Here is a 25,785-nt window from a genome sequence, read left to right as displayed (position 1 = left end):
TTCCCTTCGTTTGAAACACTTAAAGACACAAACACACCAAAACAGACAAGGAAGCTGTGACCTATAACCTCAAGAGACCATCCTGACCCCACAAGCTCACAGTCTGTTTCTCTCCAGGGACCAGGATGGTCTCACAAGGTTCCAGACTTTAGCAATAATGACAGCTCTGAGTCCCACTGCACTGTGAACTCTTCTGCCATGGATGACAAACAGTCACCAGCACAACCACACTGACATGCAGTGTAGGCCAATCATCAATAAACCCCTTTCCAACAAATACACAGACAATACAAGCACACATACAACAGCAGCTAGAACTCTCAATTCTAACCAGGCATGAGCTAATTCACACACAGTCATCTTGAGTATTCAAATCCTTTGATTCTGGGTTTGATAGAAACACGTTCTGGAGGGTGAACCTAAAGACACTGTGATTGATGACTGTCCAGGATAAAATGTTTTGGGTTATCCATGAATGTTAAATGTAGATATATTTCTTACAGTTTTTCTTATTTTAATCTTGCTTTATCAATTATTTGTTTCATTTCATATTTGGGAGGAGGCACTGCCTCCCTTGGCTACTCGCACCACACGCCACTGAAAAGCCCTGTTATGGAAACATTAGCACCATTAGAAGAGTGAGATTATCACCAACTTCCTCAGAACAAATGAGCAGAGTATTAACATCATTCCATCCACCTGTACTCTATGGATACCAACAACAGCATCAGAGGATCCAACACTGATACAAAAGCTTAGTGGGAGCAGATCCCCGTCATTACCACTTAAGAGGGCTCTAAAAACCTCTCCTCTCACCGGATTCTGATCAGGGACTGGACATGACGTGGTGCTCATCCAACAATTATGAGTGTGTGTGTGTGCATATGTGTGCGTGTGTGTGTGTGTGTGTGTGTGCGTGCGCATATGTGTGTGCGTGCTGTGTGTGTGTGTGCGTGCGTGTGTGCATATGTGTGTGTGCGTGTATGTGCTGTGTGTGTGCGTGCGTGAGTGTGTGTGTGTGTATGCGTGTGTGCGTGTGTATGCGTGCGTGTGTATGCGTGAGTGTGCGTGTATTTGTGTGTGCTGTGTGTGTGTGTGTGTGCGTGCGTGAGTGTGTGTATGTGTGTGTGCGTGTATGTGTGTGTGCTGTGTGCGTGTGCATATGTGTGTGTGCGTGTATGTGTGTGTGCTGTGTGCATGTGTGTGTGCGTGTATGTGTGTGTGCTGTGTGTGTGTGCGTGCGTGAGTGTGTGTATGTGTGTGTGTGCGTATGTACCCATCACTATGAATATAGTTCAAGTGTAAGCAGCTCTTAGGTGTTTGAACAGTTGTGACAGATTGTATTGTATTTTGTATGACCCCTGTTTTCTAGGCCCAAGTAGATAATGGTGGTGAACTCATCTTCAGTTAAGACACATGAATAATCAATGTCAATGTCAATACTCACATTTTCCAAGTCCAGGTCTGATCCAGCACTCTCCACCATGATCCACACTGTAGGAATAAGCAGAGGAATGATGAGGATGATGCAATGAGACGTCACCAGTTTTGGGCTTTATGTGTTTGTTAGTTACAGGTAGATTGCAGGATTATGTAAAAACTACCAGACCTATTTTCCCGTGGAAGGGTGACTGTAGCATGAGCCAAGGAAGAACCCATTCAATTAGAGAGAGCGGATCTGAATCACGGGGAGGATCCAAATTCATTGAAAAATCATTTTTCACTTTTGTTGACCATGCCAGAGAGACCAGACCAGCACCTACGGGTACTTTGCCATGTTTAATACATCCATGGCTGTTTATCCCTGTATTTTCTGCGGGTATTAGGACCAAAATAATCTAATCATGGCATGAAGGCAAAGATCAACTGCTTTGAATTAGCTAGTTATGCTCATAGCTAGCCAGATGACTGCTGTCGGTCCTGTCATATGTAGCTATCTAGGTAGCTGAAATACATCAGAGAGCAGAGCTGAAGAGCACCTGTTGGACCAACCCCAGCTGATGCACCACCAGTATATTGTTGACATTTGTCTCCTCTAGGTTCTCTAATGCTACTGCACATGCTGACAACATGCATCATGGGTGGAGGTCTGCACTCTCAAAGTGCCCTTCTGGTTATAGGGTGATTTGTGTCTGTTCTGTCAAGAGACTCGTAGGCTGTGAAAGTTGAGACCATCTAGTTCAGAGAGGGGGGCTACATAAGAGACACTGGGTGATTTTCTTCCACTTGATTTAAAACTCTCTCCTTACTTGAGTTTCTCCAGTGTCCAGTGTGGATCCTCCAGTCCAGCAGAGAGCAGCTTCACTCCTGAGTCTCCTGGGTGATTGAAGCTCAGGTCCAGCTCTCTCAGGTGGGCGGGGTTTGACCTCATAGCTGAGGCTAGAGAGACACAGCCTTCCTCTGTGACCATGCAGCCCGACAGACTGTAGAAACACATCGATACAAACACATTACTACACTCTGCTGGTGAAAAGAGAGAGTTGAAGGATTATATTCCATCTTCCTACAGACAAATATTTGAACATTGGATCTGCCCTGGTTCACACATTGTCAGATTCTTGAATACAAAGTGATCTTTTTTTGTCAGTCAATATTTTTGATATGCTTTCTCTTCCTTGTAACCCATGCTAAATAAGAATGCTCTGAGACTCCAGGTTTATTATAGAAATGGAAAAGCCTGGTCTCTGTAGTACTGAGACATTCCAATCCAACCAATGAAACTCCTCATGAGAGTTCAGGTAGGTTTACACTGTAGTTTATCTGTAGTTACTGTAGTTTAGCTGTTTCTAGTGGGAACATTCAGCTGATCATCTGCTATGATTGTAACAGTTCATAATATCTCCCATCATGTCATTCATAAGAGTCTCATTCCAAAGATGAGAAACTCTGGTTTAAAAAGCTCTGGCAGCATTTCTCTGTTAGTCTGCATCCATTCAGTCTGTACGGAGATGATGATGATGATGATCACCAAACTGGTTCATTTGCAATGAACACGATGCATAAGGAGAGATGTCGTGTCAATGCAGTCCCCTGGAGCAGACAGGTTCAGAGGCAGGGTTCTGAAGGAGTGTGCTGTACAGCTGGGAGTCCAGCTCACCCAGCTATTCCAGCTGTTTTAAACACAGGCTTTGTCTCAGCAGCTTCCCACCATCATCCCCTCATGCCAAGACTATGAACGATGGACCCTGAATCAGACCCATGGATAATGGACAGTGGATCATGGATCATCTCAATCCAGCTCACCCAGAATCTCCAGCCTGTCCCTTTTCCCTTGACTACCCTGCAACCTATCACCCCCGACTACACACACACACACACACACACACACACACACACACACACACACTATAACCGATACTTAAACAATGTTACACAAACACAACAGTACTTTAACAATGTTATTATTATCAAGGGATAGGATGGGCTGTTTCTGAGCCAGGGAGAGCACATTTGGAGTTTGTGTGTTCAATAATTGTCTGTTCAAAGTTATCTTTAGAGTGCATTACACGAACGCCAGACTGGCAAAAATATACCCAGAGACTGATGAACCCTGTAATCGATGCAAGCAATCACCTGCTAATCACACACACACACGTTCTGGTCCTGCCATGAGTTGACAGATTTCTGGCGCGAAATTTACGGTACACTCAGTACTCGACACAGACCTCAGACCCGACCCACTCACTGCCATATTTGGGATCTCTACACACATAACACCCACTCTCTCATCAGCAGAGCAGCGAGTGCTGGCTCTCACCTCCTTGCTAGCTAGACGTCTCATCCTATTCAAATGGAAACACCCCCGCCCCCCCTCACACAGTAGCTGGTTGAAAGAGGTCCTTAATCACATAACGCTGGAGAAGATAAGAATCTCAATCACCAACTCCAAACTTTCATCTGACAAGACGTGGAAGCCCTTTATTGACTATTTGAACAATACTACTATCCCCCCAGATGACTAGATGCTGACCCCCCCCCCCCCTCCTCTACCTCATCTACCCCCCTTCCCTTTTCTGTACTGTTTGGTTTTGTGTGTCTGTCTCGTCTTTATTTACAGTTTATCATTCATTTATTTACTACATCCCTGCTTTCAGTATTGTTAAGTGCTTTGTCAGGGTTTGGATATGTGGGCAGGAAAGTGGGTGAGTAGGGTTTCCTGTTTTTGTCCTTTCGCTTAAAATCAATAAAAATAATTTTGAAAGAAAGACAAATAATTGCCAGTTTGTGCGTCCTTCGTGGCACACTCTATTATCAAGGGATATGATGTGATATGAGGCCAGTGGCATAATGTAGTTATGATGGGCCCCAGTGTGAGCTTATTATGATGGGCCCTATTAGTGCACACTACTTGAAGCACACACAGCACACACACACACTGTAGTCTATACACATTTTAACAACAGTGTGCTGTTGAATTAGCTAGCCTACGTTGGCTATTGTACTGGCGAAGTGGAGGTCAGAAAGCCATCAGAACCATGCGCTCACGCAGTAACAAACAGAGGCTCAATCAAATCAAGTCAACTTTACATAACTATGGCTGGGAAGGTTTAGGCAAAAACAACAACACATCAGCAAGGAAGTTGCTACTGTAGAAAACTCGCCTAAATAGTTGAGCTGTGGATAAGAGCTAACGATAAGTTTACTATTGACATCGATAAACTTTCTGCACTCAGTTTAACCAAGGCTTGTTGCTGTCGGCTTCACACAACAGAGATGCCTTCATTAGCTGATCTTAGCTAATATTCTTAAAAACATCTGAAAAACATGTTGGTTACACAATGAAACCTCACTCCATGATAACAACCTGCAGGGGCACGGCCTACCCCAAATCCCCTTGAGAAACACTTGTAGACTAACATTACTCACCTATTTGAATGGCATTCCACTATTCTTGCATTGAGCAAAATCGTAGACAATGTCCTTAATATTCAACTCTTGGACTCTTAATTAAGCCTACCATAATGTATATATAACGTTGTGAAATGTACAGTACATCTAACAATAGCCTAATGTTATTGTTTGGACTTAATGTCAATCAATTAAGGTTCATATTTTTGAATGTTTGTCACTCAATTGAGGTTCAAATAGTAAATGGACTGCACTAATATAGCGCTTTTCCACCTTAGCGGCACTCAAAGCGCTTTACCATGGCCTCTCATTCACCCATTCCCACACACACATTCACACACCAATCGTGGTAGCTGCCATGCAAGGTGCTAGTCTGCTCATTGGGAGCAATTTGGGGTTAGGTGTCTTGCTCAAGGACACTTCGACATGTGGACAATCGGAGCTGGGATTCGAACCACTGACCCTTCGGTCATTGAACGACCCGCTCTACCAACTGAGCTACAGCCGCCCCGTCGACAGTTCACCTTTTGCGCCTAGTGAACCATACCGTCTTGTGTCTGATCAAATAGAGACTTAACATTGGACAAGAACATACAGTATTACCCAGCAATCATCATTGCACATCTGTGTATGACAAACATATGACACGTTTATTAATTGAATCGTTTTAAGTGTATTTGTTTATGTAGAATAAGCATATAATGTTGTTATTGAGTAAGACTTCTGCAGACTATTTTCTGGAGAAAAAAACATGAGGGGGGATGCCTTTTAGAGGGTATACATAGCAAATGACACTTTAATTTGAGTTCACGCTGCAGGCGTGATTCTGAAGTGGTAACTCACCCGTTCTCCACCTAAAACCTGGTTGGAGGCCCTGCTCTCTCTACGGGCCCTCTCACCCCACAGGCCCCAGTGCAACCGCACTGCCTGGTCTATATTTACCCCCTGTGAGAGGCTGTTTCTGAGCCAGGGAGGGAACACGCTTGGGGTTTCTAACAGCACAGCTAATGCTCAGCCGATAGCACCAAGCTAAAGCAGAAACAAGCTTGGTTGAATAGACCATTTCCGTTGAATTTGCACTTCCCCATGTTGTCGCTAGCTAGCAGACAGTGAGAGGCTCTGAGCATCCTGGCCGCAAACAAAACCAGATGCAACCTACAAAACCGGATGACCAGTAGGCTACCCACAGTACCAGATGACCAGTAGACTACCCACAGTACCGGATGACCAGTAGGCTACCCACAGTACCAGATGACCAGTAGACTACCCACAGTACCAGATGACCAGTAGGCTACCCTCAGTACCAGATGACCAGTAGGCTACCCACAGTACCAGATGACCAGTAGACTACCCACAGTACCAGATGACCAGTAGACTACCCACAGTACCGGATGACCAGTAGACTACCCACAGTACCGGATGACCAGTAGCTACCCACAGTACCGGATGACCAGTAGACTACCCACAGTACCAAATGACCAGTAGGCTACCCACAGTACCAGATGACCAGTAGACTACCCACAGTACCAGATGACCAGTAGGCTACCCACAGTACCGGATGACCAGTAGCTACCCACAGTACCAGATGACCAGTAGACTACCCACAGTACCAAATGACCAGTAGACTACCCACAGTACCAGATGACCAGTAGGCTACCCACAGTACCGGATGACCAGTAGGCTACCCACAGTACCAGATGACCAGTAGGCTACCCACAGTACCGGATGACCAGTAGGCTACCCACAGTACCGGATGACCAGTAGGCTACCCACAGTACCGGATGACCAGTAGGCTACCCACAGTACCAGATGACCAGTAGGCTACCCACAGTACCGGATGACCAGTAGGCTACCCACAGTACCAGATGACCAGTAGGCTACCCACAGTACCAGATGACCAGTAGGCTACCCACAGTACCAGATGACCAGTAGGCTACCCACAGTACCGGATGACCAGTAGGCTACCCACAGTACCAGATGACCAGTAGGCTACCCACAGTACCGGATGACCAGTAGACTACCCACAGTACCAGATGACCAGTAGGCTACCCACAGTACCAGATGACCAGTAGGCTACCCACAGTACCGGATGACCAGTAGGCTACCCACAGTACCAGATGACCAGTAGGCTACCCACAGTACCAGATGACCAGTAGGCTACCCACAGTACCAAATGACCAGTAGGCTACCCACAGTACCGGATGACCAGTAGACTACCCACAGTACCAGATGACCAGTAGACTACCCACAGTACCAGATGACCAGTAGGCTACCCACAGTACCAGATGACCAGTAGGCTACCCACAGTACCGGATGACCAGTAGACTACCCACAGTACCAGATGACCAGTAGACTACCCACAGTACCGGATGACCAGTAGGCTACCCACAGTACCGGATGACCAGTAGGCTACCCACAGTACCAGATGACCAGTAGGCTACCCACAGTACCGGATGACCAGTAGGCTACCCACAGTACTGGATGACAGTTTTGAAGAGGCGAGCTCTAGACAGGATCTGAATCTGATAGTGAATGGAAACCTGACGCGAGGTTATGTTCCAACAAAGGTCCCCCCTCCATGTCGATAGTCAAACTTTAGCTATGGTATGTGGGAGGCTATAGGTTTGATAGGTTTTACAGTTTATGAAGAAATCAGAGTGATGGACTTCAAAATTCCTGCAAGGTCAGAGCGTATGAAAGTTTTGTCTTACTTGGGACTACATTCACGTGGTGGTTTTACACTGATATGGCTGATTTGTTATGATTTTTTAAAGTTTTAAACTTTAGACTGTTGCTGTAGCGCCACCTTCAGGTTTATTGACCTACAATGCAGGTTGAGGACTTTGGGTATAGTACTGGAGCTATGTGCAAAGTTTGGTGATTTTTTGTCCACGGGAAGTTAGACTTCAGTGGAAGATGGAGAATAATAATAATAATAATAATAGTAGTAATAATAATAATAATAATAATAAATTAGGCAAATACAATAGGGTTCTGGCAACTACGCTGCCTGGCCCCTAATAAAGTTCAAAGTACAAATTTAGTTCTGTGGCTCAGGAGGTAGAGCAGATCATCCAATGACCGTAGGGTCGGCGGTTCAAATCCCGGCTCCTCCTGTCCACATGTCCAAGTGTCCTTGCGCAAGAACCCCAAATTGCTCCCAATGAGCAGGCTAGCATCTTGCAAGGCAGCTACTGCCATTGGTGTGTGGATGTGTGTATGAATGGTTTAATGAGAGGCCATTGTAAAGTGCTTTGGATATAAAGTGCTATATAAGTGCAGTCAATTCAACATTATTAACCCATTTAATGCAACGTAGGCTACCAATGATACTGCTCACATTTACAAAGGAAATGAGCAAAAGGGCAGCAGCCCCACCAGTTACACAACTATTTGATGAGCTGAATTAGCTACTAGCATATATCCTACTCCTACCTGACGCAGTGGTAAGAATAAAACAGTTCACATACAGAGACGAGTCACATCTCCAATTGAATCCATTCCGCTTTCATTGCATGAGAACAGCCAAGTCTCTGAAAATCCATAGCAGGTTTTGCTCGTTACCCTGCTGCGGTTACCTTGCAGTGAGAGAAACACAGCAGACAAACAGCTGAGTGATCGCCCAAGAGTGGTAGGAAAAATACATGTAATTTGAGAGATTAGAAAAGTGGGGGGGTGAAGCCTATATTTTGAAATGTGAGGGGGATATGTTCCTGGGCTTTACGACTGCAGGTAGGCTACTTTTGGGGGTTTCAGTTGATCTCCTCTATGGAGGTTTGTGGCTGGCACGCACTTCCACACAGCACTGGGGCAACTTGGCTTTTTCCAAACAGCAGGTCCCAGACTGGGCTTGCGCTGAACTGTGAGTAGTGAACTGAGTTTGAACTCAGTTTCGCTTGCTGCTTTTTAACTGACTGTCAATGTCCGCGCATACAGATCACAACATACATCCACAGTATCAGATTCTCACGCTCCACTGGCTCAATCCCAATGTCCACACTCACAGACTCACAGATTTATTATCTTTCTATGTAAGTCGCTTCAGGCTCTTGACCCCTTCCCCAAAATCAGATCTGCACGAATCACGTAGGTGACCTATTTTGGATTCAAAACAGCAAATTTCACCGAAAAGTGACAATTGTGCATGTCTGGATAAGGAAGGAGCAGTCACTGTCCACATACTCTATGTCAACACCCTGACCTCCCGGATGGAAGAGAGCTCCTTGGAGCTGAATGTCTCCGAGACTAAAGAAGTGTTCTGCAGGGGGAGCCTCATACCTGACGCCCCAAATGTTCTTCCTCTAGCCCCGAACCTTTTTAGTCCCCCCAAAAACAAAAACACTAGGGAGAAAAGAGACACCAAACAGTTCCTTAGAAAACACAAACCCCAACCTCACACGAGGGCTGTAACAGCACAAACAGAGGAACAAGACAAACAGAAAACACATGAACCACCGTCTCCACCTCACCACAGTATGGGCCCCCCTCCCCCACCCCGGGGTCAAGCCCGGCCAGAAAGCGCTCGGTCATCAGGGCAGGACTCTCCACTGCAAGACCCCTGTCCTTTTAGGGATGGGGGGCTTATACAGCACCCGCCACCTAAACCTCACACTGCTCCCCCCCACCTAGAACCCCCTGCCACTGGTGGAACCCAACCCCCTGCAAGACCCCAACGTTCCTCGCCTTCACACATGCCTCATACAGAGCCCTCCCCCTCACCTGTCTGAGGTCACCAGGGTCATATAGAGCCCTCCCCCTCACCTGTCTGAGGTCACCAGGGTCATACAGAGCCCTCCCCATCACCGGTCTGAGGTCACCAGGGTCATACAGAGCCCTCACCCTCACCTGTCTGAGGTCACCAGGGTCATACAGAGCGTGTGTGTATGTATGTGTATGTATATATATATATATATGTTACGGTCAATGTGAGAAAACGGGGAATGTGAGCTTTTCCCGGTTAATGTGCACATTCCCCGACCTCGCGGGGAATGTAGGAGAAACATGTGCATTTCTCACATCTCCCGGGTAATGTGCACATTCCCCGACCTTGCGGGAGATGTGAGAAATTGGTTAGTATTTCTCACATGTGCACATTAACCGGGAAATGCTTACAATTCCCGACCTTGCGGTAAATCTAGGAAAGCGCAACCGTATGCAAAACCTCTGTGCAGCCGGGTGGTGGGAGAGGGCTTATGTGACGCCTCGGAGGATGTGCACCATAAGAAGGCCCCCACGGTAGTTGGGCTAACGTTACTGGCGCACACCTGGGAGAGATTTTTCATCTTTTCGTCCGTCTTTCGGCTAGCTAACGTGTAGGGTTCCTTTGGAGGTTCCCACCTTCCTGTTGTTGCAATGTTCCTTTTGCGTTTGTTAACTTGATCACCAGTGTAGGCCTATCCTCCTCATACTACTCACACTGTGTGCAGCATGGGCTATATTACTGTTCAAGGTCCCCACAGACTGTTATTACCTGTAGGGGAGGACCGGGACGAATGAAACACTTTTTGGTTTGATCAGATTTACACAGAAATTAATAAAGATGGAGATAAAAAATGTTGATGACAAACAACTTGTACATGTCCTTTATTAGTTGTAAGTTTCGTTCTGTGGTGTAACAGTTCAATTCAAGACGAATGAACAGAAGATGTGAATGTTTCTCTTGTCCCTGCCGTGCGGGGCGAGTGAAAAAGAGGAGTGGGACGAGTTAAACAGTGAGATTGTTTTGCTTATTGTGTTGCGTAGCCTCGCGGCTTGTAGGCTAATTATCTTAACTTTCAACACATGTATAGTTAGACCCAATTTAATGTTTCCATTAATGCAATTGATGCTATGTATTCAAAAACCATGGGCAAAATGTCAAGCGCCTCTCGTTCTAAGCGCACGAGCCCTCTCCCACCACCCGGCTGCGCAGAGGTTTTGCATACGGTTGGACTTTGCTAGATTTACCGCAAGGTCAGGAATTGTAAGCATTTCCTGGTTAATGTGCACAATCCCTGACCGTGCGGGAAATACTAACCAATTTCTCACATCTCCTTTGAGGTCGGGGAATGTGCACATTAACCGGGAAAAGCTCACATTCCCCGTTTTCTCACATTCACTGTAACATATATATTTCTTACGTTTTATTTTAATTTAATTTAGTTTAATTTAGTTTTATTTTGTTATTTTAATGTATATATCATATCTCTCCGGTTAATACTCCATTGGATTGCATTGGCAAATGTAACATTTTATGTAATGAATGTGTGTATGTATGTCATATGTATGTATATGTACATAATTGTGTATTATTATTCTGCTTTGGCAACAACGGTTTATTACCATTCATGCCAATAAAGCTTATTTGATTTGACAGACATGGGTAGAGAGAGTGAGTGAGTGAGTGAGTGAGTGAGTGAGTGAGTGAGTGAGTGAGTGAGTGAGTGAGTGAGTGAGTGACAGACATGGGTAGAGAGTGAGTGAGAGAGAGAGTGTGAGAGAGAGAGAGAGAGAGAGAGAGAGAGAGAGAGAGAGAGAGTGAGTGAGTGAGTGAGTGAGTGAGTGAGGGGGAGAGAGAGAGAGAGTGAGTGAGTGAGTGAGTGAGTGAGTGAGTGAGTGAGTGAGTGAGTGAGTGAGTGAGTGAGTGAGTGTGAGTGAGTGAGTGAGTGGGAGAGAGAGAGAGAGAGAGTGAGTGAGTGAGTGAGTGAGTGAGTGAGTGAGTGCTAGCCTTGACAAGAAATAACACACTGCCCCAATCTTCCATCTGCTTTCACCTTGGCCAGCCCATCTCAGCCCAGCCTAACCCAGTCCAGTCCAGCCTAACCCAGGCCAGCCTAACCCAGCCCAGTCCAGCCTAACCCAGTCCAGCCTAGCCTTAATGTATATTTAATGGACTATAACGTTTTTCTTCTTATATTAGACTAGGGTGCCTTGGGATTTTAAGTACGTATGAAGGGTGCCGTGACTGAAAGAAAGGTTTAGAAACGCTGGTATATATGGTGTGGCTCTTGGTGGTACCACAGTCATTGTTGTGTCTCTTAGTCTCTGACTGGTTGGCCACCCCTGCCCTAATGATTTGGGATCCTAGCAGCGCCCCTGTCTTGTTCCTAATCTACATTTGTATTTAGTCTTGATTGTGTCTTTGTTCCTTCAATAAAGGACCCACCCACCACCTACAGTCTGTATAATATATTATTATATTATACATATTATGTCTGTATGTATGCTTTGAGATGATAGTCCCTATTTTGTCAACTCTACTGTATGTACTGTAGTCCAAAGATAATTTCTCAAGTTGAATGTTGATGCTCAAAACATCCCTCTTCAAGGACAAAGATGTACAATTACTTAGACATTTAAATCCCATCATTTAGCATTTGAATATGCTCAGGGATACAGACCTCAGTTTCTCCAGTTTGCAGTGTGGACTCCCCAGTCCAGCAGAGAGCAGCTTCACTCCTGAATCCTGCAGGTCATTGTTACTCAGGTCTAACTCTCTCAGGTGGGAGGGGTTTGAGCTGAGAGATGAGGCCAGCAGAGAACAGCATGTCCCTGTTAATCTGCATCCTCTCAGGCTGAGGAGACAAGGACAAGTATTAGCAAACATTTTCACCAGTAATCAGTGTATTGACAAAGCGTGTTTTCATTGGCAGGCAAAGCATTTTTTCTGACTAAAGGCGTGACTTCACTCTTCACTTCAGCCTTCTGACAAACACTGCTACACTAGTGGTGAAAAGGAGGCATGTCAGCTATATTGTCTTCCTCTCTCAGACTGAATTATAAACAGAGTGACTCATTCTGGAGCTAGGAGAGAGAGTGCTGCTGCATCTAATATGTTTTAGTCATGAGCAGGTTTTTAATTCCTCTAATGAATACTCAGCATCCATAGAAATGTATGTAAGGCCTTTCCTGATTGGCTGGACACTATGGACCTGAGTCAGCTTGGAGGGTGCTAAGGCTCTTTGGACAGGACATGTACATTTACCAACATGCTATAGCCTACTTACTACTTGATACTTCATCATGTACACCTGGGCATGTTTTACACATCTAGGCATGCTAAGGAGTCAACTTTTATACACTTTGTTTATTTGCACTCTTGTGTATTGGGATTTTGTGTATATTTTGTACCCAATTTACATTTGTATTTCATCTTGATTGTGTCTTTGTTCCTTCAATAAAGGACCCACCCACCACCTACAGTCTGTATATGTCTGTATGTATGCTTTGAGATGATAGTCCCTATTTTGTCAACTCTACTGTATGTACTGTAGTCCAAAGATAATTTCTCAACTTGAATGTTGATGCTCAAAACATCCCTCTTCAAGGACAGAGATGTACAATTACTTAGACATTTAAATCCCATCATTTAACATGTGAATATGCTCAGGGATACAGACCTCAGTTTCTCCAGTTTGCAGTGTGGACTCCCCAGTCCAGCAGAGAGCAGCTTCACTCCTGAATCCTGCAGGTCATTGTTACTCAGGTCTAACTCTCTCAGGTGGGAGGGGTTTGAGCTGAGAGATGAGGCCAGCAGAGAACAGCATGTCCCTGTTAATCTGCATCCTCTCAGGCTGAGGAGACAAGGACAAGTATTAGCAAACATCTTCACCAGTAATCAGTGTATTGACAAAGCGTGTTTTCATTGGCAGGCAAAACATTTTTTCTGACTAAAGGCGTAACTTCACTCTTCACTTCAGCCTTCTGACAAACACTGCTACACTAGTGGTGAAAAGGAGGCATGTCAGCTATATTGTCTTCCTCTCTCAGACTGAATTATAAACAGAGTGACTCATTCTGGAGCTAGGAGAGAGAGTGCTGCTGCATCTAATATGTTTTAGTCATGAGCAGGTTTTAAATTCCTCTAATGCAGGCATTCCCAAACTGTGAGGCGGGCCTCCCCCAGGGGGCCCCAAAGAAAGTCAGGGGAGGCGCGGAGGGAGGGTTAGAAAAAAAAGAAGGAAAAACATGTTATTTATTTTTTAAATGTCTATGGTTTTTATGAATGAAACCTGATTTTAAAGGTCAGAAGATTGAAATAAATAATGTGAGAGATACTATACTATTATACTAAATGTGTGGATAGTGCAGAGAGAGCCTCCCCCCGTAGGCATGAATATATTGTGCGAAAACTTCATAACGTTAACTAGCAGCAGGTGCCACCGAGCTAACTTAGCTGTGTAACGTTATGGGCTAGCTGACGCTGCCTTGCAAAATGGAGACATTTGGGGGGTTGGGGGGGCGTGGGTGTGTCACTGTTTTCAGAGGGGAGGCCCACATTGATGGAGTTTGGGAACCCATGCTCTAATGAATACTCAGCATCCAATCAGCGTCCTGATTGGATGGACACTATGGACCTGAGTCAGCTTGGAGGGTGCTAAGGCTCTTTGGACAGGACATGTACATTTACCAACATGCTATAGCCTACTTACTACTTGATACTTCATCATGTACACCTGGGCATGTTTTACACATCTAGGCATGCTAAGGAATAAACTTTTATACACTTTGTTTATTTGCACTCTTGTGTATTGGGATTGTGTGTATATTTTGTACCCAATTTACATTTGTATTTCATCTTGATTGTGTCTTTGTTCCTTCAATAAAGGACCCACCCACCACCTACAGTCTGTATATGTCTGTATGTATGCTTTGAGATGATAGTCCCTATATTGTCAACTCTACTGTATGTACTGTAGTCCAAAGATAATTTCTCAACTTGAATGTTGATGCTCAAAACATCCCTCTTCAAGGACAGAGATGTACAATTACTTAGACATTTAAATCCCATCATTTAACATGTGAATATGCTCAGGGATACAGACCTCAGTTTCTCCAGTTTGCAGTGTGGACTCCCCAGTCCAGCAGAGAGCAGCTTCACTCCTGAATCCTGCAGGTCATTGTTACTCAGGTCTAACTCTCTCAGGTGGGAGGGGTTTGAGCTGAGCGATGAGGCCACCACTTCATATGAGGCTTCGTTGAGGTCACATCCAGAGAGTCTGAAATTACAAAGTAAACATGTATGACTTTTTGTTCCTTAATGACATTCTTATCTTAATAATATGATTTGTATAATATACACGTTATATGTAGCCTAAGGCTTAATAAAGGGTACCCAGCTTTCAATAACTCGTAGGCTACCTCATCTCTGGCCAGTGACCTACTGTACAACATTCCTAGCCTATAAACCAATACGCCAACCTCAAGAGGAGAAGCTTCTCAAACTTTTAATTTGATAGCCTACAGTATACAGCATGTTATATTTTGATACGGGGGAAATGAAAACACTAAAATTACAGGTTTTAAGCTCACTGTTGATGAACAGGCCTAGAAGATGATAGAACAGTCAGCTCTCAGCCCGCTGCATGCTGTAGGCTACATGGACCAATACAGAATATAGTCACTACTGATCACTTTTCAATCATGTGTAGGAGCCTAAATGAAATTAAAATTGAAATTAAAGTCCTATGTTGCAAAAAAGGGCATTTTTAACTTGTGGCCATCCACAATGATATGAATCGATAACTGACGCTGCTTCTAGGTGATGTATCCGTTGGTAGCATACGATTTAGAGAAATCAGGAGTAGGCTAGTTTGGGCTAGTTTGCTGCACCACAACAGAGGTGACTGCATTTGCACCTTTTCCAGAATAATAACGAGGAATGAGGGTAGGAAAAATACCTGTTTCCATGGCATTTGTGCTTTCAGAATAACGGATTCAGGTTCACACCTTATGGGCCTCTATACATAGATTACACTTGACCAGTATTTTGTCCTTGATCTTGAGGAGGGAGAAATAGTGTCGGTGTTTCCATGGCACAGAGCTCCCGTTGTCAGAGCCATAGACAGAGCTGCCAGCCGTGTAGCGAGGGATTGTTGATGCATTGCGCACGGGTACTTTCTAACGTGTTACTCCTCACTGGTTGTATGTATGGTGCAATGTGAGGAGGTGGAAACATGCCAAGCGCTGAGGTAGCAGTTTTTAAAAGTTATAGGGGGGTCAGCTCCAGCTGGTTCTGACCAGTTAAAGACCAGAAATCTATTTTAGAAGATCAGAGAATCGATGGGAGTAAGAATGCCTCACTGACTAAAACTCATTACACATAACATATAGGGGAGACACACAGAGCTCAGTAAAGAGCATTCGTGCAGAGCGAGGTGCACACGTGATCACACGCAACAACAGAGCAGCAGAGCACGGGAGAACACGAGAGCACTGAGAAACTACCACACAGCTCTCCCAGAGCACGGGAGAACACGAGAGCACTGAGAAACTACCACACAGCTCTCCCAGAGCACGGGAGAACACGAGAGCACTGAGAAACTACCACACAGCTCTCCCAGAGCACGGGAGAACACGAGAGCACTGAGAAACTACCACACAGCTCTCCCAGAGCACGGGAGAACACGAGAGCACTGAGAAACTACCACACAGCTCTCCCAGAGCACGGGAGAACACGAGAGCACTGAGAAACTACCACACAGCTCTCCCAGAGCACGGGAGAACACGAGAGCACTGAGAAACTACCACACAGCTCTCCCAGAGCACGGGAGAACACGAGAGCACTGAGAAACTACCACACAGCTCTCCCAGAGCACGGGAGAACACGAGAGCTGTGTAGGCAACTCCAAAAACCTTGGATGATAACAGAACTTAAATGAGCATTGTGTGGGGCTCATCAGTAGCTGGGATATATTTTGAGTCTGATACTTCTATATATTTGTTCTTTCCTCCCTCCTCTGACTAAAGGTAAATAACTGTGGGCCTGACAGAGCGGGGCGAGGCATTCAGTGAATTCATTCATTCTAGTGGTAGAGTTTCCTCCCAGAGACTGAGAGGTTGTGGGTTCAATCCCCGGCCGGGTCATACCAAAGACTAAAAATGGGACCCATTGCCTCCCTGCTTGGCACTCAGCATCAAGGGTTGGAATTGGGGGGCTACATCACCAAATGATTCCCGAGCGCAGCACCGCTGCTGCTCACTGCTCTCCCGGGAGATGGGTCAAATGCGGAGAACAATTTTCACACACTCAGGTGTGTGACAATCAGTGGGACTTTAACTTTAATCTATTGTCAGCGGGCTAGACGTGTTTTCCAGATCTCCTGGTGGACGGCTTTAATGAGACACTGACCGATAGCATTCCTATATGATAGCATTCCTATATGATAGCATTCCTATATGATAGCATTCCTATATGATAGCATTCCTATATGATAGCATTCCTATATGATAGCATTCCTATATGATAGCATTCCTATATGATAGCATTCCTATATGATAGCATTCCTATATGACATGAAGAGTTAAGGAGTTGCGTGAAGCAGACATAAATATTTCTAGCCGACGGCAAGAAAAGTACTCTGCCTAAAATATCATGCTGTAGAGCATAGGCAAGTACTCTTTATATGTATAGTAAATTGTGTTTGTAACTTAATTGTGGCTCATTCAGTCATAAATTTAGAATAGTAGTAAATATTGTAGATGGATGAGGGACAAAGTAGTGAAGATGAGATCATTTCAATGGGGTTTTAGTAACAGAGGGAACTGTTTTAGTAAGGGGTTTTAGTAACACAGGGAACTGTTTTAGTAAGGGGTAAGGGGTTTTAGTAACACAGGGAACTGTTTTAGTAAGGGGTAAGGGGTTTTAGTAACACAGGGAACTGTTTTAGTAACACAGGGAACTGTTTTAGTAAGGGGTAAGGGGTTTTAGTAACACAGGGAACTGTTTTAGTAAGGGGTAAGGGGTTTTAGTAACACAGGGAACTGTTTTAGTAAGGGGTAAGGGGTTTAGTAACACAGGGAACTGTTTTAGTAAGGGGTAAGGGGTTTAAGTAACACAGGGAACTGTTTTAGTAAGGGGTAAGGGGTTTTAGTAACACAGGGACTTGTTTTAGTAAGGGGTAAGGGGTTTTAGTAACACAGGGAACTGTTTTAGTAAGGGGTAAGGGGGTTTAGTAACACAGGGAACTGTTTTAGTAAGGGGTAAGAGGTTTTGGTAACACAGGGAACTGTTTTAGTAAGGGGTAAGGGGTTTTAGTAACACAGTGAACTGTTTTAGTAAGGGGTTTTAGGAACACAGGGACTTGTTTTAGTAAGGGGTAAGGGGTTTTAGTAACACAGGGACTTGTTTTAGTAAGGGTTAAGAGGTTTTAGTAACACAGGGAACTGTTTTGGTAAGGGGTAAGGGGTTTTAGTAACACAGGGAACTGTTTTAGTAAGGGGTTTTAGTAACACAGGGAACTGTTTTAGTAAGGGGTAAGGGGTTTTAGTAACACAGGGAACTGTTTCAGTAAGGGGTAAGGGGTTTAAGTAACACAGGGAACTGTTTTAGTAAGGGGTAAGGGGTTTTAGTAACACAGGGACTTGTTTTAGTAAGGGGTAAGGGGTTTTAGTAACACAGGGAACTGTTTTAGTAAGGGGTAAGGGGGTTTAGTAACACAGGGAACTGTTTTAGTAAGGGGTAAGAGGTTTTGGTAACACAGGGAACTGTTTTAGTAAGGGGTAAGGGGTTTTAGTAACACAGTGAACTGTTTTAGTAAGGGGTTTTAGTAACACAGGGACTTGTTTTAGTAAGGGGTAAGGGGTTTTAGTAACACAGGGACTTGTTTTAGTAAGGGGTAAGAGGTTTTAGTAACACAGGGAACTGTTTTAGTAAGGGGTAAGGGGTTTTAGTAACACAGGGAACTGTTTTAGTAAGGGGTAAGGGGTTTAAGTAACACAGGGAACTGTTTTAGTAAGGGGTAAGGGGTTTTAGTAACACAGTGAACTGTTTTAGTAAGGGGTAAGGGGTTTTAGTAACACAGGGAACTGTTTTAGTAAGGGGTTTTAGTAACACAGGGAACTGTTTTAGTAAGGGGTAAGGGGTTTAAGTAACACAGGGAACTGTTTTAGTAAGGGGTAAGGGGTTTTAGTAACACAGTGAACTGTTTTAGTAAGGGGTAAGGGGTTTTAGTAACACAGGGAACTGTTTTAGTAAGGGGTTTTAGTAACACAGTGAACTGTTTTAGTAAGGGGTAAGGGGTTTTAGTAACACAGGGAACTGTTTTAGTAAGGGGTAAGGGGTTTTAGTAACACAGGGAACTGTTTTAGTAAGGGGTAAGGGGTTTAGCAACACAGGGAACTGTTTTAGTAAGGGGTAAGGGGTTTTAGTAACACAGGGAACTGTTTTAGTAAGGGGTAAGGGGTTTTAGTAACACATGGACTTGTTTTAGTAAGGGGTAAGGGGTTTTAGTAACACAGGGACTTGTTTTAGTAAGGGGTAAGGGGTTTTAGTAACACAGGGAACTGTTTTAGTAAGGGGTAATGGGTTTAAGTAACACAGGGAACTGTTTTAGTAAGGGGTAAGGGGTTTAAGTAACACAGGGAACTGTTTTAGTAAGGGATAAGGGGTTTAAGTAACACAGGGAACTGTTTTAGTAAGGGGTTTAAGTAACACAGGGAACTATTTTAGTAAGGGGTAAGGGGGTTTAGTAACACAGGGAACTGTTTTAGTAAGGGGTAAGGGGTTTTAGTAACACAGGGACTTGTTTTAGTAAGGGTAAGGGGGTTTAGTAACACAGGGAACTGTTTTAGTAAGGGGTAAGGGGTTTTAGTAACACAGGGAACTGTTTTTGTAAGGGGTAAGAGGTTTTAGTAACACAGGGAACTGTTTTAGTAAGGGGTAAGGGGTTTTAGTAACACAGGGAACTGTTTTAGTAAGGGGTAAGGGGTTTAAGTAACACAGGGAACTGTTTTAGTAAGGGGTAAGGGGTTTTAGTAACAGAGGGACTTGTTTTAGTAAGGGGTAAGGGGGTTTAGTAACACAGGGAACTGTTTTAGTAAGGGGTAAGGGGTTTTAGTAACACAGGGAACTGTTTTAGTAAGGGGTAAGGGGTTTTAGTAACAGGGAATTGTAACACATATCTGGTTAGAGTGCACATACAGAGACAAGGAGGGCAGCTTTGAATTGTCCATTAGGCAGCTTTGTCCATTAGGACAATTCAAAGGACAGATCAGGGACCAATTCAAAGTGTTTAGCACCTTACTCAGCACTGTGCATTCTGTATATTGTATTTTATATTCATTTGTATCAGATTTTTTGTATTATTGTATTTTGTATCTATAATTGTATTTTTGTGTTTATAGTGTTATATCATGTTTTGTTTGGAGGGCTCCCTTCCAGAAGATACCTCTGGGTTAATGGGACAGACAAGGTTAAATAGATTGATCAAATTGTATAGAAAGATGAATACTTACATAGCCTTTCTGCAGACCTGCACAGCTGGGATCAGTCTCCTCCGCCCCTCCTGTGATGTGTTGTATTTGTTCAGGTCAAGCTCATCCAGAACCTCCTCTGACATCTGCAGCATGTAGGCCAGGGCTGAGCACTGTATTGGAGTCAGTTCGGTTGATGTCTTCTTCTGCATGTAAGCTTGGATGTTCTGCTGAACTGAATGGTCATTCATCTCCATCAAGCAGTGGAGGAGATTGATGTACCTCTCTGGGGAGATGTTCTCCTCCTCATCCCCCCTGTTCTTGAGGAATCTGCTTGTTTCCTGGATGCTCTCTGGACTCCTCTCAATCTGAGGCAGCAGGCCTCGTAAGAGTCTCTGATTGGACACCAGAGAGAGGCCGTGGAGGAAGCGGACAAAAAGGTCCAGGTGTCCATTCTCACTCTGCAAAGCTTTGTGTACCGCCCCCCTCAGCAGCTCATTCAGAGACAGTTCATCCGGAGGCTCCTCACTCCTCCACGGATCAGCATCAAGGAAGGGCTCCAGTGCCTCCATGTTCTTGGTTGCGTAACAATGGTAAATGTAGACAGCTGAGAAAAACTCCTGAATGCTCAGATGCACAAAGCAGTAGACTGCCCTCGGAAAAAGCACTGACTCTTCTTTGAAGATTGATGTGCAAACCCCTGAGAACACTGCTGCCTCTTGGACATTGAGGCCACACTCTTTCAGGTCTTCTTCATAGAACATGAGGTTGCCCTTCTCCAGATGGTCAAACGCCAGCTTTGCAAGCTTCAGGAGAACTTCCCTGTCGGCCCTCAAGAGCTCCTCCTGGTCGGTCTTGATTTCCCCTTGATACTTCTGGTTCTTCAGCTTCATCTGAATGAGAAGGAAGTGTGTGTACATCTCAGTCAAGGTCTTGGGCATCTCTCCCTGCTTCTCTGTACTCAGCATGTGCTCAAGGACTGTGGAAGAAATCCAAGAGAAGACTGGTATGTGGCACATGATGTAAAGGCTCCTTGGTGTCTTGATGTGTGAGATGATTCTTCTGGCCAGGTTCTCATCACTGATTCTCTTCATGAAGTACTCCTCCTTCTGTGCGTCATTGAACCCTCGTACCTCTGTCACCCGGTCAACACACTCAGAAGGGATCTGATTGGCTGCTGCAGGTCGGGAGGTTATCCAGAGGAGAGCAGAGGGGAGCAGATTCCCCTGGATGAGGTTGGTCAGCAGCACATCCACTGAGGTTGACTCTGTGACATGACAGCAGGTCTGGTTCTTTCTGAAGTCTAGGAGCAGTCGGCTCTCATCCAGACCATCAAAGATGAACGTGGCTTTAGAGACAGCAAGTTGCTCTGCATCTTCCATGTGTAGTTCTGGGTGGAAAACATTCAGTAGTTGGAGTAAACTGTACCGGACATGTCTAATCAAATTCAGCTCCCGGAAAGGAAGCACAAACATGACTTCCACATCTTGATTTGCCTTTCCTTCAGCCCAGTCTAAGATTGACTTCTGCACACAGACGGTTTTTCCTATACCAGGGACGCCCACAGTCAGCACAGTTCTGATGGGTCTCTCTTGACCAGGCAGGGGTGTGATGGGTCTCTCTTGACCAGGCATGGGTTTGATGGGTCTCTCTTGACCAGGCAGGGGTGTGATGTGTCTCTCTTGACCAGACAGGGGTTTGAAGATGTCATTGTAGTTGATGGGTGTGTCACTGGTGATTTGTTTCCTGGATGCTCTCTCAAGTTGCCAAACCTCATGTTCATTATTAACCCCTTGACTCTGTCCCTCTGTGATGTAGAGCTCAGTGTAGATGCTGTTGAGGAGGGTTGCATTCCCCGTTTTTATGATTCCCTCAATCACATGTTCAAACCTCCTCTTCAAAGTCGCTTTATGATCCTCTACGGCTCTTTGGAGACCTCTAACAACTAAGGAGAGACAGGAAATACAAGAAATTAGATTGACAGGAATACAAACATTCATAGCAAATGTGACTACAAATATGACTACAGGCTTGATTTCTGATATGATTTCTTTTCTATAGTCTACCTTCAGGAATTTGGTAGTCCTCTCTACTGCTTACAAGGGTTATTGATTATGATAATTATATATGTATTTTCTTATTTTCTTGGTGTCTCATTATGTGACTGTAACCTAGGACAAGTGATGTTGATTTTGTGTATTTTCCTGTTGTCCTTTTCTCCAGTCTAGGTATTGAATCTCTTGTGTGTTGAACAAATGTCAGTAATGTATATGTGACAAGGATGTCCTCCTGTGGGCAGCATGATTTATCCAGTTCCCAGCTACACAGCTGTCTAGAATTGTGATCACTGGCCACACCCATGGGTGCAGCCTGCTTAGCCTATTAAGGCCCTCTACTGACTTTTGCTCTAGTTTGTAACTCGCCCTGATGAAGGCCCCATGGCCAAACATGTTGGCTGTTTTATTTTATTCTGTTCTAAGATGAACTAGCCGATAATTAAAGCTTTTTAATCAAGGAGAGTGCCTTGGACCTTTTTGATGAATGCATGGCAAAGCTCTACAGATGGTGAGAGGATCTAAATCATGTTAGAGAGCAGATTACCAAGTGAATCTCTTACTTGTTTCATCACCTCTCTGAACGTACTGCTCTCTGGGTGGCTGCAGTACAGGTGGTGTTCTGGGTCTCTCTGTACACTGGGGGCAGGCGTGGTCTGCTGATGGACCAGGTGGTGTTCTGGGTCTCTCTCTACACTGGGGGCAGGCGTGGTCTGCTGATGGACCAGGTGGTGTTCTGGGTCTCTCTCTACACTGGGGGCAGGCGTGGTCTGCTGATGGACCAGGTGGTGTTCTGGGTCTCTCTCTACACTGGGGGCAGGCGTGGTCTGCTGATGGACCAGGTGGTGTTCTGGGTCTCTCTCTACACTGGGGGCAGGCGTGGTCTGCTGATGGACCAGGCTGCTGCCAGTAGGAAGTGATGCAGGCTCTGCAGAACCTGTGTCCACAGGAGGTGAGGACTGGGTCCCTCAGCATCTGCTCACACACAGCACACCTGGACTGATCCTCAGTCAGGGCTGCCCTGCTCCCCTCACTGCAGGGACAGAGGAACCATGTGTGTTAAGAGATGTTTCATACAGTAGGAACACCAGGGTAAGAGGGTGTTGGTGGGTTTTCGGGATAATGTCAAATAGATTTAAGACTGTCTCTATCAAGGACCAAATAGTGGTGTGTGTGTGTGTGTGTGTGCGCGTGTGTGTGTTTTTAGATGTAGGACTAGAATTTAGAAGTCAGATTTAGCTTTAAGAGAGAGACACACACATGGAATGAATGACTGAATGAATGGAAATGAATGAATAAAAATGTTTATATGGAGTCACACAGGGATAGATTTCAAGACATACAGAGAGAGAAAGATGAAGAGAAAGAGAGGGAAGGACTCACACACAGAGAGAGAGAGAGATAGATAGATAGATAGATAGATAGATAGATAGATAGATAGATCCGTAAATAGATAGATATACAGATAGACAGACAGACAGACAGATACTGTAGACAGATATAGATCCGTAAATAGATAGATAGATAGATAGACAGATATATAGATAGATCCGTATATAAAAAGATATAGAGATAGACACAGACAGACAGATAGACAGAGATAGATAGATATAGATAGATAGATAGATAGATAGATCCGTTTATAGAAAGATATACAGACAGACAGACAGACAGACAGATCCGTTTATAGAAAGACAGACAGACAGACAGACAGATAGGTAGATAACATTATACATTATAAGCTGCTATACTCTTTCTCTGAAAGGGATTGGTTGCACCCTAGATCTGTCACACTTCATTTTTATGATAAACATGACTCAAGAGTTTGATGTAAATCTTCCTGTTAACTTCACTTTAGTGAATAACTAACATGTCACCTTTATTAAATAACATCAGTGGTTCATATTTACCTTTTCTCATCGAGGGTCTTTCCATCACTGAAGTTGATAGGACGATTCATAGACCTGTCACTCTTCATGGACACACAGCTGGGTCCAGGTGAGGCTGGTCTCTGCTGTTTGATCCTGTCAAAGACACAGAGACATCACCAGAGTATTATCAGCTGGAACTGCGGTGATTGTTGGAGTGAAAATGTAAATCAATATGAACCATGAAAAAGACGCCCATATGAAAGTAACTTCACCCCATACAAGCCTACACATGATGACATCAGCCCACACGTGATTAAATGAACAAAACGGTCACTTGCAATCTACAAAGTAGCAGGAGGCAAAAGCTGCTCATCTGGACAAGGACACATGCAACATGGATGGATACATGGATAGATAGATAGATAGATAGATCAGTAACTAGACAAGACAGACTATAGTGGCTTCTTTCCTTACTTGTCCCACTGTCCCAGCAAGGCAAGGTGTTATTGACGCACACTCTAGGCATTATTGCAGAAGTACCAATGTCCATAATCCAGGGTAAAATTTCAACAAAAAATTGGATTCATTTTCCTTTACATTTAAAAAAAACATTCCCGCATGAACTTAGTAAGCAAAAAATAAAGCAACAAACAATAGTAGCTTAATCAATCCTTCAGCAATCATTGTCTAGGTGAGTGGTCAAAAGACTGTACCTTACCCAGGCTTGCTAGGACTCTGCTCTGCCATGCTCTGCTCCTCACTGATTGGATAATAGCTCTATCAACAGGTGATCAGTATTTCAATCATTCTACTTCCATACTTCCATTACCAACCAAAAGGGGAGCCCTGGCTCCAGGTAAGTATATTCAACTTCTTTTACAGGTTTCAAGGTAAGTGATATTCATAAATCATAATTAAATATTTTAATATGTTTCTTTTGTTCAGGTTAAACTCCAAATGAAACATAAGTCAATTGTGGCTCCTACACAGACAGGCAGACAGACAGACAGACAGACAGATACGTTTTGCTAGCTCACTTCACAGTCTTAGCTACCGTTAGCTGCTTTTAGCCATCTGGCTATTATCTAGCGTTACAAGAGCTCTGGTCCAGCCCACGTGAATATCTCTGATAACGTTACTGTTATTATATAACATTATTATTTAACATATTGTTATTGCACCTGCTTTTGGTAATGTCCTGTGGCAGTAACCTGCACAGCGCACTCAATTCAACCATAATAATCGACCCTTCCTTGGCATTAAACAGCACTGCAAGGTTTCTGGAGTGAGAGCCTAAGCTACCAGAAGTGTTGTGAGTGCTGCTGTGTTGTATTTAAGCAGCGTTACGTTGGTTAGAAGTCAGAGGGTTTCTCCTGCTTATTCTCTCTCACTCAAACTACATTCAATATGCTGTAGGTCTACCGCTAATTATGTCATTGGTGCTGTTTTATTATTATAAATCACTTTCATAATTTCCCCCTTTGTCTTGTAGCTCGATCACTACATTTCCAGTACTGGGAGGGGTCGGACACAATCTTTCTTGCCCGCGCTTCAGGACTCTGGAGGTGTGTAGGTCAAGGTTGCAGCCAATGTCACCTAATGATATTATTAATATTTTAGAACCTCCCCTTTTGATAAGTATGTCTTCATTTTATGTCATGTTGTATCTGGGTCAATACAGATGTAAACCTGCAGTACCAATAAAGTTTTACAGTATGTAATGTTTTTCTGTATTTAATTTTCTTGAAAACATTGCCTACTTCTCACAATAACATCATCTTCCTTTGATCAAACACCTGTTTACTGAATAACTTGTCCAGAGGCCTTGTATTGTAGCATTG

General features: G+C 44.3%; 1 protein-coding gene across 1 annotated transcript; it reads right to left on the bottom strand.

Moving 5' to 3' along the window:
* Positions 1-2,245: 2,245 nt before the first annotated feature.
* On the bottom strand, positions 2,246-24,691 carry LOC311325263 (NLR family CARD domain-containing protein 3-like; the record flags this gene model as incomplete). The annotated part of the gene is made up of 7 exons (XM_084457930.1): positions 2,246-2,423; positions 12,228-12,401; positions 13,227-13,400; positions 14,652-14,825; positions 20,062-21,964; positions 22,970-23,106; positions 24,663-24,691. The coding sequence occupies 7 exons, from the start codon at positions 24,689-24,691 to the stop codon at positions 2,246-2,248; spliced, it is 2,769 nt and encodes a 922-aa protein (XP_084314056.1).
* Positions 24,692-25,785: the final 1,094 nt, after the last annotated feature.

The sequence above is a fragment of the Borostomias antarcticus genome (genome assembly GCF_949987555.1).
Source record: "Borostomias antarcticus genome assembly, chromosome: 24".
Lineage (NCBI taxonomy): Eukaryota > Metazoa > Chordata > Actinopteri > Stomiiformes > Stomiidae > Borostomias > Borostomias antarcticus.
The sequence above is the reverse complement of the archived record's forward strand: the minus strand, read 5'-3'. Positions and strand labels throughout refer to the sequence as shown.